The 14,489-nt window shown below is 44.3% G+C and overlaps 1 protein-coding gene across 4 annotated transcripts in view; it reads left to right on the top strand.

The window, feature by feature from the left end:
* The first annotated feature begins 1,374 nt into the window (after positions 1-1,374).
* Positions 1,375-14,489, top strand: part of mettl9 (methyltransferase like 9) — a 36,809-nt gene continuing 23,694 nt past the window's right edge. For 2 of the 4 annotated variants that reach the window (XM_041207038.1, XM_041207037.1), the window contains exons 1-4: positions 1,632-1,860; positions 3,697-3,887; positions 6,900-7,109; positions 9,625-9,809. In XM_041207038.1, coding sequence (XP_041062972.1) covers positions 1,768-1,860; positions 3,697-3,887; positions 6,900-7,109; positions 9,625-9,809 — 679 coding nt within the window. In that variant the 5' untranslated portion in view covers positions 1,632-1,767. Of the gene's footprint in view, positions 1,443-1,631; positions 1,861-3,216; positions 3,607-3,696; positions 3,888-6,899; positions 7,110-9,624; positions 9,810-14,489 lie in introns of those variants that run through there. The other 2 variants (XM_041207035.1, XM_041207036.1) reach the window with 2 other exon arrangements.

Raw genomic sequence — 14,489 nt, 5'->3', positions numbered from 1 at the left:
AAGGTTTTTTTAAAACTATTGATGAAGGAGTTTAGCTGAAAGGCTAGGTTGAAAGAGCTGGAGTGGTTCTCCTTGGAGCAAAGGAGTTTGAGAGGAGATTTGGTAGAGGTGTACAAGATTAATTCAGGTTTAGACAAGGTAAACAAAAAAAAAAGTTGCTCCCATTAGCTGATCGTACACAGACTGTGGGATACAGATTTAAGATTTAGGGCAAAAGATGCGGGGTGATGTGAGGAAGAACTTTTCTTCCCAGCGACTGATAATGACCTGGAACTCAGCCTACAAAGCTAGTGGAGGCAGAAACAATTAATGATTTCAAAGGCAAATTGGATGGGCACTTGAGGGAAATAAACTTGCAGAGCTCTGCTCTTTCCTGGGGATCGAACAGGGAATGGGACTGACTGGATTGCCCTAGAGGGAGCTGGCATATGCTTGGTGGGCTAAATGGCATCCTTCCGTACTGTTATAACTCTGTTTAACAGGTTAAAGAACAAGGAAGATGACTGAAAGCATGATGGAAATGAAAACAATACCAACTTTCAAACCGGAACTGGATGTATACTCAAAAAGGAAAAGTTTGCAGAGTTATGGACGGTAGAGCTAATTCAATGCTCTTTCAAAGAATGAGCAGAAACACGATTGGCTGAAGGTGACCAGCCACACCAGATTTTACGGGACCATCCTGTAATTGGGGCCGATGTCCCACCGCCCTGGGGTCTTTGCTGCCAGGATGCCATTTGTCCTGCATTTCTGAAAGTGTCTTGAAAACTTATTTTGAGCATGTACCTGCACATGTGTACTACCCTCTCCCAAGGTCTTGCCCCTGAACCCCCCCCCCCAACTGTTTCCACGATCTTGCCCCATCACTCCCCCCTGCTCCCATGGAATTGCCCCCTCACCCCTCTGTTCCCCAAGTTCTTGACCCCTCACACCCCCTGCTCCCAAGGTCTCACCTCCTCACATGGTCTTGCCTCCTCACCCCCCACCTGCTCCCACGGTCTCACCCCCTCACCTCCACCATAGTCTTGCCAGCACCGCCCTACATAACCCCTCCCTTCCGAAGTCTGGACTCCAGACACCCAGCTCCCATGGTCTTGCCCTCCTCCACAATCACCCCGCCCCCCCGCAGACTCAACCCCTTCCCCTTCCCCGTCCTCCACCCCCACAGCTTCCCCTCCCCCAAGACAAAGTGTCCCTTATTTTTCCCGGAGAGTTGGTCACTTCTGTACCATTTCATTCTGATATTTATAATAGCGAACATGTCGAAAACAAACATTATCCAGGCGTCGAGCTTGAGTTTCATTGACTCCGAGCGATTATGGGCAACGAGCCAACGCCTCCTGTCGCCTAGCAGCAGAGGGAGGAAGAGGAAATTACATTTAAATTGAACGTGGCCGATGCCGCCCGGGAACGGAAATTTCTGGGACACAGGAAGTCTGCGGGTTCGGTGAACTGGTCGGCGGTGGCGGGGGGTGGGTGAGGGGGAATGTGAGACTGTCGGGCTGGATTTACAAACGCAAATTGAAATTGGGATTTAACGGTGAACTGCACCATTGCCGGGGGCGGGGGAGATTGAATGCAGCTGCTGGCTGTACTTTCCACCGGTCTGCTGTATTTCCCGCTTGTTTGCAAAATGTGTGCCCCCTGTTAACCCAGGACCCCCGAAGGGGGTGGGGGGGGGGGTGTTCCCCCGGGATTCCCAGGACGGCTCTGACGCGCGTGGCATTCCTGCTCTGCTACTTTGTTGCACTCTTACAGCTGAGGAAAATGTGGAGCAGCAAATACCTGCGGAGTCCCCTGACCCGCTCATTGCTCCTCAACATGAGGCATCAGGGCGACGAAGAACGCGACCAGTTCCAGGTGCATCACTCCTATTTTTTGTTTGCGATGGGAGTCTTTTTTTTAAAGTTTAGACGCCGTTGTGGTATTTCAAGGGATCGTCCTCCTGAAGTGACGTGCAAACAATTTTTCTGAACTTATCTACATTACTTTGTAAAAACCTTGTTGCAATGCATCTCTTGACGCAGTTTATTCTTTCCCTCCCTCTCCAATTGTCACACATTGTTTTCATGAAGATACTGAAGATAATTATCCGCCTTGGTTCAGTGGGTGGCCCACTGAGCTGAGTCAAATGTTACCTTGTGGGTTCAAGTTCCACTCTAGAAACTTGAGCACAAAATCCAGGCTGATTCTGTGTAGTACAGGCGGTGCACTGCATTGTCTGAGGGGCAGTATGGAGGGAGCTCTGCATTGTCTGAGGGGCAGTACGGAGGGAGCTCTGCATTGTCTGAGGGGCAGTACGGAGGGAGCGCTGCGCTGTCTGGGGGATGGTACAGAGGGAGCACCGTGCCATCTGGGGGGCGGTATGGAGGGAGTGCTGCACTGTTAGAGGGTCAATGCTGAGGATCAGGACTGAGGGTGTGCTGCTTTGTTGGAGGCACCACTGTTTGGATGAGACTGAGGCCCTGTCTACCCTCTCAGGTAGACCTATGATGACTCAATTCCTTACTTTGTGCAGAAATGGACGCTATGCTGCTCACATAATAACAGTCAGTGCACTTCAGCTGTCTTTCCTCAGAGGCATTTCATAAATTTTTCCTCTTTCTATGTTATTTTTGGCTAGTCTCTGATCTATTTAAATCCAGCCCATTTCTTTCATACCAACCTGATTTTATCCCTGAAACAATTTAAAAACAAAAACAGCCCTACATAATGTACTGGGAGAGGGTGGGGTGGGGGGAAGATGGACGCTTAACCTTCTCCCTTCAGTAAATTAGGGGAGACAGTGGGGGTAGGAAGAGGAAGGAGGGGAAAGATTTTAACAGTATGAGAGTTACAAGATGACCATATTTATTTAATTTGCCTAGAGTACAATGTGTACAGGGAAGCAATGAACTTTTCCATTTGAAGAAACAGCATTGAATTCCATCCTCTCACGTGGACCGATTCTCCCTGTTAATGTTCCAGTTTCTTTCTTTACCTATTTTTATATAAACTCTAGGGGTGTTGCACAAGTTTCCCAGTGTAACTAATAGGCAAATACACAAGTACCACCTCAAACGGGAGCGGGGGGTTGGGGGTACTGCTAGTGAAATCAAAAATAAAATTTAACAAAAGTAAAATAAACTTATAATGTATTATTGATCTCACATTCTGTGCCATGTGGTGCCCACTGGTCACAGGATGCCTCTAACATACTGTGGGTGGGGAGCATGGCATGGTCCTTTGCCATGGCAGCCTGGACACAAAGAGACCAGAAGAGAAAGAGGGGTAAGGTGGCTCCTCACCACCACCACCCCCTGCCACTTTTAATGTAGTAAAGCATTCCACGATTAGACTTAGAACCAAGGAAATAATGGGACCAGTGACTAAAAGCTTGACGAAAGAGAGAATTTTTAAGGACCATCTTAAAGGAAGTAAGAGAGAGGTGGTTCAAGGAGAGAATTCCAGAACTTAGGCCCCAGACATCTGAAGGCATGACCAATGATGGAGTGATTAAAATCCAGTATGTTCAGCAAGAGGCCAGAATTCAGCCAGTAGAGTTGAACGATCTCAAAGTTGCAGATGGGAGTCCAGCCAGGCAGACATTGGAATAGCCAAATCGAGGTAACAAAGGCATGAAGGAGGGTTTTGCGGCATGTGGGATTGACAGTAATTTCTATTGAGGGTGCTGACGCTGTTGTCATTCTTTTGCAGTGGTACGTTTGTGACACAGAATTGCTGCCAACATGCCTGCAGCCGCTGTTTGTTCAGAGTCACCTGGATGTGGGGACCCGTGCGTTCCTCAGGCAGTGCTCCGAGAAATCTAGCTGGCTTTTTGTTCAGATTTATTACTCCCTCGTCACCTCTGTGTTTGGCCTATTCATGTCGAAGACTTCTATCAACGGGTAAAAAGTTTAAATTAAACTTTTGTTCAAATTGATATTTCAGATTCTCCAACTCTTCATCCTGAGCGAAGTGACTCCCAGATCCCCACCACATGGTTTTATAGCCAGAGGTGGTGAACAGTGTGAAAACCAAGTAAAAAGACCTTTTTAACTGAAAAATCCATTTGAAAATTGACCAGCCCAGATGATCAGCATTGCTTTGATACATTTTGAAGAAGAGCAGGGGAGTTCTCTCCTAGTGTCCTGGCCAGTGCTTATCCCTCAACCAACAGGACTAAAAACAGAGATAAAAACAAAAAAACTGCGGATGCTGGAAATCCAAAACAAAAACAAAAACAGAATTACCTGGAAAAACTCAGCAGGTCTGGCAGCATCGGCGGAGAAGAAAAGAGTTGACGTTTCGAGTCCTCATGACCCTTCGACAGAACTTGAGTTCGAGTCCAAGAAAGAGTCGAAATATAAGCGGTTTAAGGTGTGTGTGTCGGGGGGCGGAGAGAGAGAGAGAGAGAGAGGTGGAGGGGGGGTGGTGTGGTTGTAGGGACAAACAAGCAGTGATAGAAGCAGATCATCAAAAGATGTCAACAACAATAGTACAAAAGAACACATAGGTGTTAAAGTTAAAGTTGGTGATATTATCTAAACGAATGTGCTAATTAAGAATGGATGGTAGGGCACTCAAGGTATAGCTCTAGTGGGGGTGTTTTTTTTTTTAAATAATGGAAATAGGTGGGAAAACCCCCAACTTAGTCTACTGCATTCGTTGCTCCCAATGTGGTCTCCTCTACATTGGAGAGACCAAACGTAAACTGGGCGACCGCTTTGCAGAACACCTGCGGTCTGTCCGCAAGAATGACCCAAACCTCCCTGTCGCTTGCCATTTTAACACCCCACCCTGCTCTGTTGCCCACATGTCTGTCCTTGGCTTGCTGCATTGTTCCAGTGAAGCCCAACGCAAACTGGAGGAACAACACCTCATCTTCCCACTAGGCACTTTACAGCCTTCCGGACTGAATATTGAATTCAACAACTTTAGGTCGTGAGCTCCCTCCCCCATCCCCATCCCCTTTCTGTTTCCCCCTTCCTTTTTTTTCCAATAAATTATAAAGATTTTCCTTTTCCCACCTAATTCCATTATTTTAAAAAAAAAACACCCCCACTAGAGCTATACCTTGAGTGCCCTACCATCCATTCTTAATTAGCACATTCGTTTAGATAATATCACCAACTTTAACTTTAACACCTATGTGTTCTTTTGTACTATTGTTGTTGACATCTTTTGATGATCTGCTTCTATCACTGCTTGTTTGTCCCTACAACCACACCCCCCCCCTACCTCTCTCTCTCTATCTCTCCGCCCCCCACATACACATCTTAAACCAGCTTATATTTCAACTCTTTCTTGGACTCGAACTCAAGTTCTGTCGAAGGGTCATGAGGACTCGAAACGTCAACTCTTTTCTTCTCCGCCGATGCTGCCAGACCTGCTGAGTTTTTCCAGGTAATTCTGTTTTTGTTTTTGTTTAGGACTAAAAACAGATTACCTGGTCACTTATCACATTGCTGTTTCTGGGAGCCTGCTGTGTGCAACTCGGCTGCTGTGTGTCCTTTTTTTGCAGCAGTGACTAAACTTCAAGTGAATTGACGTAATTGGTTTAAAATGCTTTGGAAATTCTTGAGAAGTTAAAAGGCACTAGAAATGCATGTCTTTTAGTGAGATCAACGTGCATTCTCACATCATGCCACTTAGCAGTGGAATGCTGCAACACTTGGCCATTTCTTTAAGGCATTTTGTTTTCAAATTGTGTGAGTGGGGTCAGTGAATGTGTTAAAAAGATCCAAAATGCATTCTTCTTTCTCTAAATCTATAAAAAATACTTCTCATTAGCAAGTCAAACCCACCCTAGCGATCACTGCAGAAATGCCCATTGAAACTTTTGCTGATTTTTAAAGGGTAAATTTACCACCTGTTGAATGTGATTTTGGAGTCAATTTCCTTGTCTGAGGCACTGAGGCCAATTAAAGCAAAGTGACTGAGATCAGCTGATTCACCACAATCTTGGGCTCTCCTTGCTTTGACTGACAGGGTGAGTGAATTTACTCATAGCTACTGAAAACCTCTGCTGACCAATGATTTATATTGTGGTTTTATTTTGCTAAAGAGAAGCTTATTTTAATACAGAATACATTTAAGAATTTTTCCTAACTTTTTTTAAACTTGGATATGGGTGACCCCAGATTAGCCCATATTTGCTTCCTGGAGGACATTGAGAGTTAACCATGTTGCAAGGGGCAGAGGTTACATGGAGACAGGGTCAGGGTGGAAGGGTATCAATGACTTGCTTGCAGAATACATGCCAACTCACAAATGAATTCAGTTTCACGCTTTACCAAGGTGGGATTTGAACTCATGACCTCTGGACTGCCAGTCCAGGACCATAATTGCCACGTTACCAAACTGGTGCATGCTCCTGAGCCAGCTCCAGTTTATTAAAAGGCGATGGAGACACTGGAGGAGGTGCAAAAAAAAAAATTCCATGGTCAATACCAGAATTGATAAGTGAAACTGTCAGGAAAGACTGAACAGGCTGGAACTCCCTTCTTCAGAAAAGAGAAGGCTGAGAGTTGACCTGATAGAGATCTTTAAAGTAATGAAGGGGTTCGATAGGATAGTGAATGTGCTTCTGCTTGTGGGGAAAAATAGGCTGGGGGCCATGAGTATAAGATAATCCCTACTTTATTATTAGTGACTTCAGGAGAATTATCTTTACCAAAAGGTGAGGTGAGAATGTGGAACTTGCTACCACAAGATATAGTGGAGGTGAATAGCATAGATGCATTAAAAGGGAGGCCGGATAATGCATGAAAGTAATAGAAGGATACGCTGATGGATTGAGATGAAGAAGGTTGGGAGGAAATTCACATAGAGCATAAGCAGCAGCCTAGACCAGTTGGGTCAAATGGCCTGTTTCTGTGCTGTTCATTCTGTGTCTCTGTCTTCCTATATCGGTACAGGTTGTTGGGAAGAGGATCAATGTTCGTCTTCTCTGAGGAGCAGTTCCTTCAGCTGCTGAGGATGGGACCAGACTGGAAGGCAACCAGGGTGCTTGATCTTGGAGCTGGAGATGGAGAGGTTACTAAAATCATCAGCCCCCATTTTGAAGAGGTCTATGTGACTGAAGTGTCTCCCACCATGAAATGGCAACTTAAAAAGAAACAGTACAGGTAAAAAGAACATTGCTTCACTGTAATTACCTGGGGTTCTACAGAATGATTAGGTGAAACATCTGTTTAACCGGGCAATATTTAAAACAAAATATTAATTCTTAAGATGTGGACATCACTTGCGAGGCTGGCACTTATTATCCAACCCTATTTGCTGGGAGTAATTTTCACGCAACTGAGTGACTTGCTGAGCCGCTCCAGAGCGAATCAGCTATGTAAAGTGGGACTAGAGTCACATGTAGGCCAGACCAGGTAAGCACAGCAGGTTTCCTTCCCTAAAGGACAGAAGTGAACCAGTCAGGTTTTTATGACAATCCGACAACTTCAAGGTCACTTTCACTAATCCCAGCTTTTTATTCCCGATTGAATTTCAAATTCTCAAATAGCTTTGGTGGGATTTGAATTCGCATTCTACTGAATTATTAGCCCAAGCCTTTGGGTTACTATTCCTGCAACATAACTACACCACAGTAATATATGTGACAATCTGTGCCTTTACTATTCTAGACTTCACTATTCTAACGCACTCTTGGTTGGTTTCCCATGTTTTACCCTCCATAAACTTGAGGTCATCCAAAACTCTGCTGTCTGTGTCCTGACTTACACCAACTCCCGTTCACCCAGCACCTTAGTGCCCACTGACCTACAGTGGCTTCTGGTTAAACAATGTCTCAATTTTAAAATTCTCATCCTTGTTTTCAAATCCCTCCATGGCTTCGTCCCTCTCCATCTCTGTAATCTCCTCCAGCCGCACAACCGTCTGAGGTCTCTCAGCCCCTCTAATTCTGGACCTTTGAGGATCCCCGATTTTAATCACTCCACCATTGGTGGCTGTGCCTTCAGGTGTAAGGGCCCTAAATTCTGGGATTCCTTTCCTTCATCTCTCCATCTCTCTTTCCTCCTTTAAGACATTCCTCAAAACCTAGCTCTTTGGCTGAGCTTTTGGTCACTTGACTAATACCTCCTTACGTAGGCCTGTGTCCAATTTTGTTTCCTGATACCTTTGTGCAGTGCCTTGTGATGTTTAAATCTGTTAAAGGTGCTATATAAATACAAGTTTTGTTATTGTAACAGTATGCAAGGCAACAGAGCCCTTGCATGTAACAAAGTATTTATTGATAAAATGTTACAATCATTTAGAATAATTTGCATTTAATTTACCCATGATATAACACAGAGCAAAAGCAATTTAATTGATACTCAACATTGTAACAGTTACAGACAGGAAAAGACCTTCGGCCCATCTAGTCCACACATCCACCATTTCTTAGGTGCATTTCTAATGATCCTGGATCTCATTGGTTGACGAGCACCTATCTGGTTTCCTTCTTAAAACACATTAAAATTTCTTATTCAGTCCCTGTGCCTCTGTAATCTGTTCCACACACTGACCAGCCTTTTAGTAAATAATACAAAAATGTTTGCTTGCATTTCCTTCAGGAGCAGATTGTGTAACCAAGCCATTTATACAGGTGCCTTCTTATGAGCTATTTCTCTCAGGATGTGAACAATATTGACAAGGCTACATTGAAATTTACCACATTTACAAGGCCACATCTCTAGTGGTGGTGCCTCTCACGTAGCCAGTGTTTGTACATGTGCTTGTTAGTCCACTTCTGAGTAATGCTGGTAAGGCCAGCAATCATTGCCCATCCCTAATTGCCCTTGAGAAGGGGTGGTGTGCTGCCTTCTTGAATAGCTGCAGTCCTGGTGGTGTAGAAATGCCCACAGTTCTGTTCGGGAGGGAGTTCCAGGATTTTCACCCAGCGACAGTGAAGGAACAGCAATATATTTCCAAGTCAGAGTGGTTTGTGACTTGGAGGTGCTGGTGTCACATTTAGGTCAGACTAGGCAGAGGTGACAGAGTCCCTGAAGGATAGTTGTTGGATCTTTATGACAATTCTGAAGCTTTGATGGTCATTTCTTCGGTGCCAGACCATGAATGAGCTGAATTATTGAACTCAGTTCTGCAGTTTACCCTGGTAGGATCTGATCTCATGATCTCTAGGTCATTGAATCAGTAATACAACTGTTTGGTTATGATTCCCTATCATGGTTGATCAGGTTTGACATTGAGTACCAGAAGCTATCAATTATGGCATGGAAGCCCATTTGGATCCTGACCCTAACCTTACTCTGTTGAACCATTCGTTGTACAGTTCTAGGCCACTACAGAGAATTTGACTAAAGATAAGATATAATGACACCAGATGGGGATTTTTTCCCCAATCATTTTTTTTCTACCATCTTCTTCTGAAGGTGGTAGCAGCCACCTTGCAGCGTGCAGTCCATGTGTCATGGTACACCCATAGTGCTGTTAGGAAGGGAATTCCGGGTTTTTGTCCCACTGAGAGTGATGGAACAGCGATATAGTTCCAAGTCAGGATGGTGTGTGACTTGGAGGGGAACTTGCAGGCGACGGTGTTCCCATGTGTCTGCTGCCCTTGTTCTTTTAGATCGAAGATGCTGTATTGAAATAATCTTATTTAAAATGTGTTTCCTTTGCATTTTATAGAGTCCTGGGGATCGACGAATGGCAGGATACTGGTTTTCACTACAATGTGATTAGCTGCCTGAACTTGCTGGATCGGTGTGATCGGCCCCTGACCCTCCTGAAGGACATCAGGAATGTTCTGGAACCAATTAAAGGCCGACTGATACTGGCCGTGGTCTTGCCCTTCCAACCCTATGTGGAAAATGGTAAGTTCTACAAAAGATAGTAGGGTGATAGGAAGGAGTCACAAGCCCAGAGAACCATGGATGACCAGAGACATTCAGATTACGATGAGAAGGAAAAGAGATGTTTTTATGAGGTACAAGGGAAGCAAATCAGCAGAGGCATTAGTGGAGTACAGAAAGTGCAGGGCGGAGCTTAAGAAAGCAATTAGGAGAGCAAAGAGGGGATATGAGAAAGCTTCCAAGATATTCTATAAGTATATCAATGGGAAGAGAAAACCAGGGAAAGAGTAGGGCCCATAAGGGACCAAGCAGACAATCTATGTGTGGAACCAGTTGACATCGCTAGAGTGTTGAATGAATACTTCACATCCATCTTCACCCAAGAGAATGAGGCTGAAGGTATCGAACTTGGGGAGAGAGACTGCGAGGTTCTTGAGCAAATTGTTATAGGCAGTGTCAAGGTATTGGAGGTGTTGACAGGCTTAAAAGTGGACAAATCTCCAGGTCCAGATGATTTGTGTCCCAGACTGCTGAAGGAGGAGATCGCAGGGGCTCTGATTCAAATTTTCAATTCCTCTCTGGCCACGGGGGAGGTGCCAGAGGACTGGAGAACAGCTAATGTGGTTCCACTATTTAAGAAGGGTTGTAGAAATAAGCCAGGGAACTACAGGCCAGTGGGTCTCACATCAGTGGTAGGGAAATTATTGGAGAAAATTCTGAAGGAGAGAATCTATCTCCACTTGGAGAGGCAAAGTTTGATCAGGGATAGTCAGCATGACTTTGTCAGAGGGAGGTCATGCTGAACAAATTTGATTGAATTTTTTGAGGAGGTGACCAGGTGTGTAGATGAGGGTGGTGCAATTGATGTAGTTTATATGGATTTCAGCAAAGCCTTTGACAAGGTCCCACATGGGAGACTTATAAAGAAGGCAAATGCACATGGGAAACGGTAGTTTGATAAGGTAGATTCAAAATTGGCTTAGTTGTAGGAGTCAGAGGGTGATGACAGAATGATGCTTTAGTGATTGGAAGCCAGTGTCCAGTGACGTACCACAGGGATCTGTGCTGGGTCCCCTATTATTTGTCATTTATATAAATGACATAGATGACTATGTGGGGGGTAGGATTAGTAAGTTTGCGGATGACACAAAGATTGGCCAGGTGGTTAACAGTGAGGTTGAGTGTCTTGGGCTACAGGAAGATATAGACAGGATGGTCAGATGGTCAAGTGGCAGATGGAATTTAACCCTGAAAAGTGTGAGGTGATACACTTTGGAAGGAGTAATTTGACAAGGAAGTATTCAATGAATGGCATGATACTAGGAAGTTCTGATGAACAAAGGGACCTTGGTGTGTGTGGCCATAGATCTCTGAAGGCAGAGGGGCATGTTAGTGGGGTGGTTAAAAAGGCATATGGGACACTTGCCTTTATCAATTGAGGCATAGATTACAAAAGTAGGGAGGTCATGTTGGAGTCGTATAGAACCTTGGTGAAGCCACAGCTGGAGTAGTGTGTGCAGTTCTGGTTGCCACATTATAGGAAGGATGTGATCGCACTGGAGGAGATGCAGAGGAGATTCACCAGGATGTTGCCTAGGATGAAACATTTAAATTATGAAGCGAGGTTGGATAGACTTGGGTTGTTTTCGTTGGAGCAGAGAAGACTGAGGGGCGACCTGATCAAAGTGTACAAGATTATAAGGGGCATGGACAGGGTGGATAGGGAGCAGCTGTTCCCCTTAGTTGAAGGGTCAGTCACGAAGGGACATAAATTCAAGGTGATGGGCAGGAGGTTTAGGGGGGATGTGAGGAAAAACATTTTTACCCAGAGGGTGGTGACGGTCTGGAATGCACTGCCTGGGAGGGTAGTGGAGGCAGGTTGCCTCACATCCTTTAAAAAGTACCTGGATGAGCACTTGGCACGTCATAACATTCAAGGCTATGGGCCAAGTGCTGGTAAATGGGATTAGGTAGGTAGGTCAGGTGTTTCTCACGTGTCGGTGCAGACTCGATAGGCCTCTTCTGCACTCTGTAGATGTGGGGTGGGGAGTGGATCTGGACACTGCAACTATTAAATTAGTTCAGTCAGAAATATTTTGCGTGCAAAACTAATGTGAGAAAACAAAATTGGAAACATAACCCCAGTGTCAATCTGGATTAGAAAGAAATGTCATCTTGTTAAAACAATCTTTGTGGAAAAATTAGTCTAGATTATTTTTCCTTCTGCAACCTTCCTCTGTCAACTGGGAGTGTGGAACTGTCCAGTTTATAATGTGTCCATCATTCACACAGCATTGTCACTGGGCTGTTTAATGCAGGGTTGTCTAATGCATTTGTCACTAACTACATGTGATTCTTGTTGGTCATGTGATTTCAATTCTCCTATTCACTCTGAGCATTGACCTTGTGTGCATGCATGCATGCATGAGGTGAAAAGCAGAGAGTTTTGAGTGTTTCTTTTATCATTGTGGCTGGCTTACTTCCTCAGTCACTGTTTGGTGGCAGGTGTTTGTTGAGTAAATGTCCACATATGAGGAACATTTACCTGGCACTTACCCTCAAGGAGAGGAACAGACCTGTGGGAGAAACACAGACTGGGGAACGGATACATAAAGCCCGAGGAGCGAGACCTACAGTACTTATCTTCAGGGGGCGAGGCAGAGAAGTCCAGGAGCACCCTGAGTTTGAAAAAAACCGTGAACAGTGATGTCACAGGAAAGCTGAAAGTTGATTGGCTGGTGAGTATTGTCACTTAGGGACTGAGTCTAAATAACTGGGAGTTCAACAAACATTAAAAATATTAATGATGAATTATAAGTAACAAGTAAGTAGCTGGTGAGTCTTATCTTTTATTTTTAAGGTATATTAAATAGTAGGAGGATTTATTAGTATTAGTAAGGTTTATTAATAGCAGTAAGCTTTATTTGTGTTGCTAAGGTTTATTACCAACAAAGTTTTATTAGTAGTAACAAGGCTATTAATTAATAATTAGAGGAATTTTACCCAGAGAGTGGTGACAGTCTGGAATGCACAACTAATAGAAACAAAGAGGGAATATGAAAAGAAATGGCATCCAACATGAAACCCAAAGTATTCTGTAGTCATAGAAGTAGTAATAAGTAGGTAAAAGGAAGAGTGGGGCTGATTAGGTACAAAGAAAGGGGTTTACACATGAAAGCAGAGGGCATAAATGAAGTATTAACTCACATCACAGACTCTTTACAGTGCAGAAGGAGGCTATTTGGCCCATCAAGTCTGCACTGGCTCTCTGAAAGAGCATTCCACCACTCCCCTGCCTTATCCCTGTAACTTTGTATATTCATTCTTTCAGGTAGCAATCCAATTCCCTTTTGAATACTTTGATTGAACCTGCCTCCACCATCCTTTCAGGATGTTTGTTCCAGATTCCAGACACCCTCTGGGTGAAAAAAGTTTTCCTCACATCACATTTACTTCTTTTGCCAATTATTTTGAATCTGTCCCCTCTAGTTCCCGATGCTTTCTTGAGTGGAAACAGTTTCTCACTATTTACCCTGTCCATACCCTTCGGGATCTTGAATACCTCTTTCAAGTGTCCTCTTAGCCTTCTTTTCTCCAAGGGAAACAGTCCCAACCTCTCCAATCTATCCTCACAGCACCAGTTCTTTATCCCTGGAATCATTCTTGTGGATCTCCTCTATTATTCCCAGTGCCTTCATATCCTTCCTCAAGTATGACGCCCAGAACATGACACAGTACTCCAGATGAGGCCAACTACCACAGGAATTCATCAAAGCTCCTGAGGCAGCACCTTCCAAACCCATGACTGCTACCATCTAGAAGAACAAGTCTGCAGATAGATGAGAATACCACCACCTGGAAGTTCCTCTCCAAGTCATACACCATTCTGACTTGGAAATATATCTCCTTTCCTTCACTGTCACTGGGTCAAAATCCTGGAACACTCTTCCTAACAGCACTGTGGGTGTACCTACTCCACATGGACTGCAGCGGTTCAAGAAGGCAGCTCAGCACCACCTTCTCAAGGGCAACTAGGAATGGGCAATAAATGCTGGCCCAGCCAGCAAAGTCCACATCCCAAGAATTAATTTTTAAAAACTAGTGTCTTATACAAGTTCAACATGACCTCCTTACTCTTGTACTCAATGCCCCTATAAATAAAGCCTAAGATGCTATATGCTTTATTAGCTGCTCTTGTAACATACCCTGCCATCTTCAATAACCTATGTATATATACACTGAGGTTCCTCTGTTCCTGCACCTCCTTTAGAGTCTCTCCCTTTTATTTTATACTGTCTCACCATATTCTTCCTGCCAAAATGGATCACCGTACACTTCTATGCATTGAACCTCATCTGCTACCAGTCTACCCAAAACACCAACATGTCTATGTCCTTTTGAAGTTCAAGACTATCCCTATCACAGTTGACAACATTTTCAATCTTCGTATCATCTGCACATTTTGAAATCATGCTCTGCATACCATGATCTAGGTCATTAATATACATCAGGAAGAGCAAGAGCCCCAACATTGACCCCTGGGGAACTCCACTATAAACCTTCCTCCAATCTGAAAAACAACCCATTTATCACTACTCTGTTTACTGTCATTCAGCCAATTCCTTATCCAAGTGCTTACTTTTCCTTTTATTCCATGAGCTAGAATTTGGCTCTCAAGTCTGTTGTGTGGCACTCTATCAA

The sequence above is a fragment of the Carcharodon carcharias genome, chromosome 15, assembly GCF_017639515.1.
Source record: "Carcharodon carcharias isolate sCarCar2 chromosome 15, sCarCar2.pri, whole genome shotgun sequence".
Taxonomy (NCBI): Eukaryota; Metazoa; Chordata; class Chondrichthyes; order Lamniformes; family Lamnidae; genus Carcharodon; species Carcharodon carcharias.
This window is presented reverse-complemented; position numbering and strand designations above follow the sequence as displayed.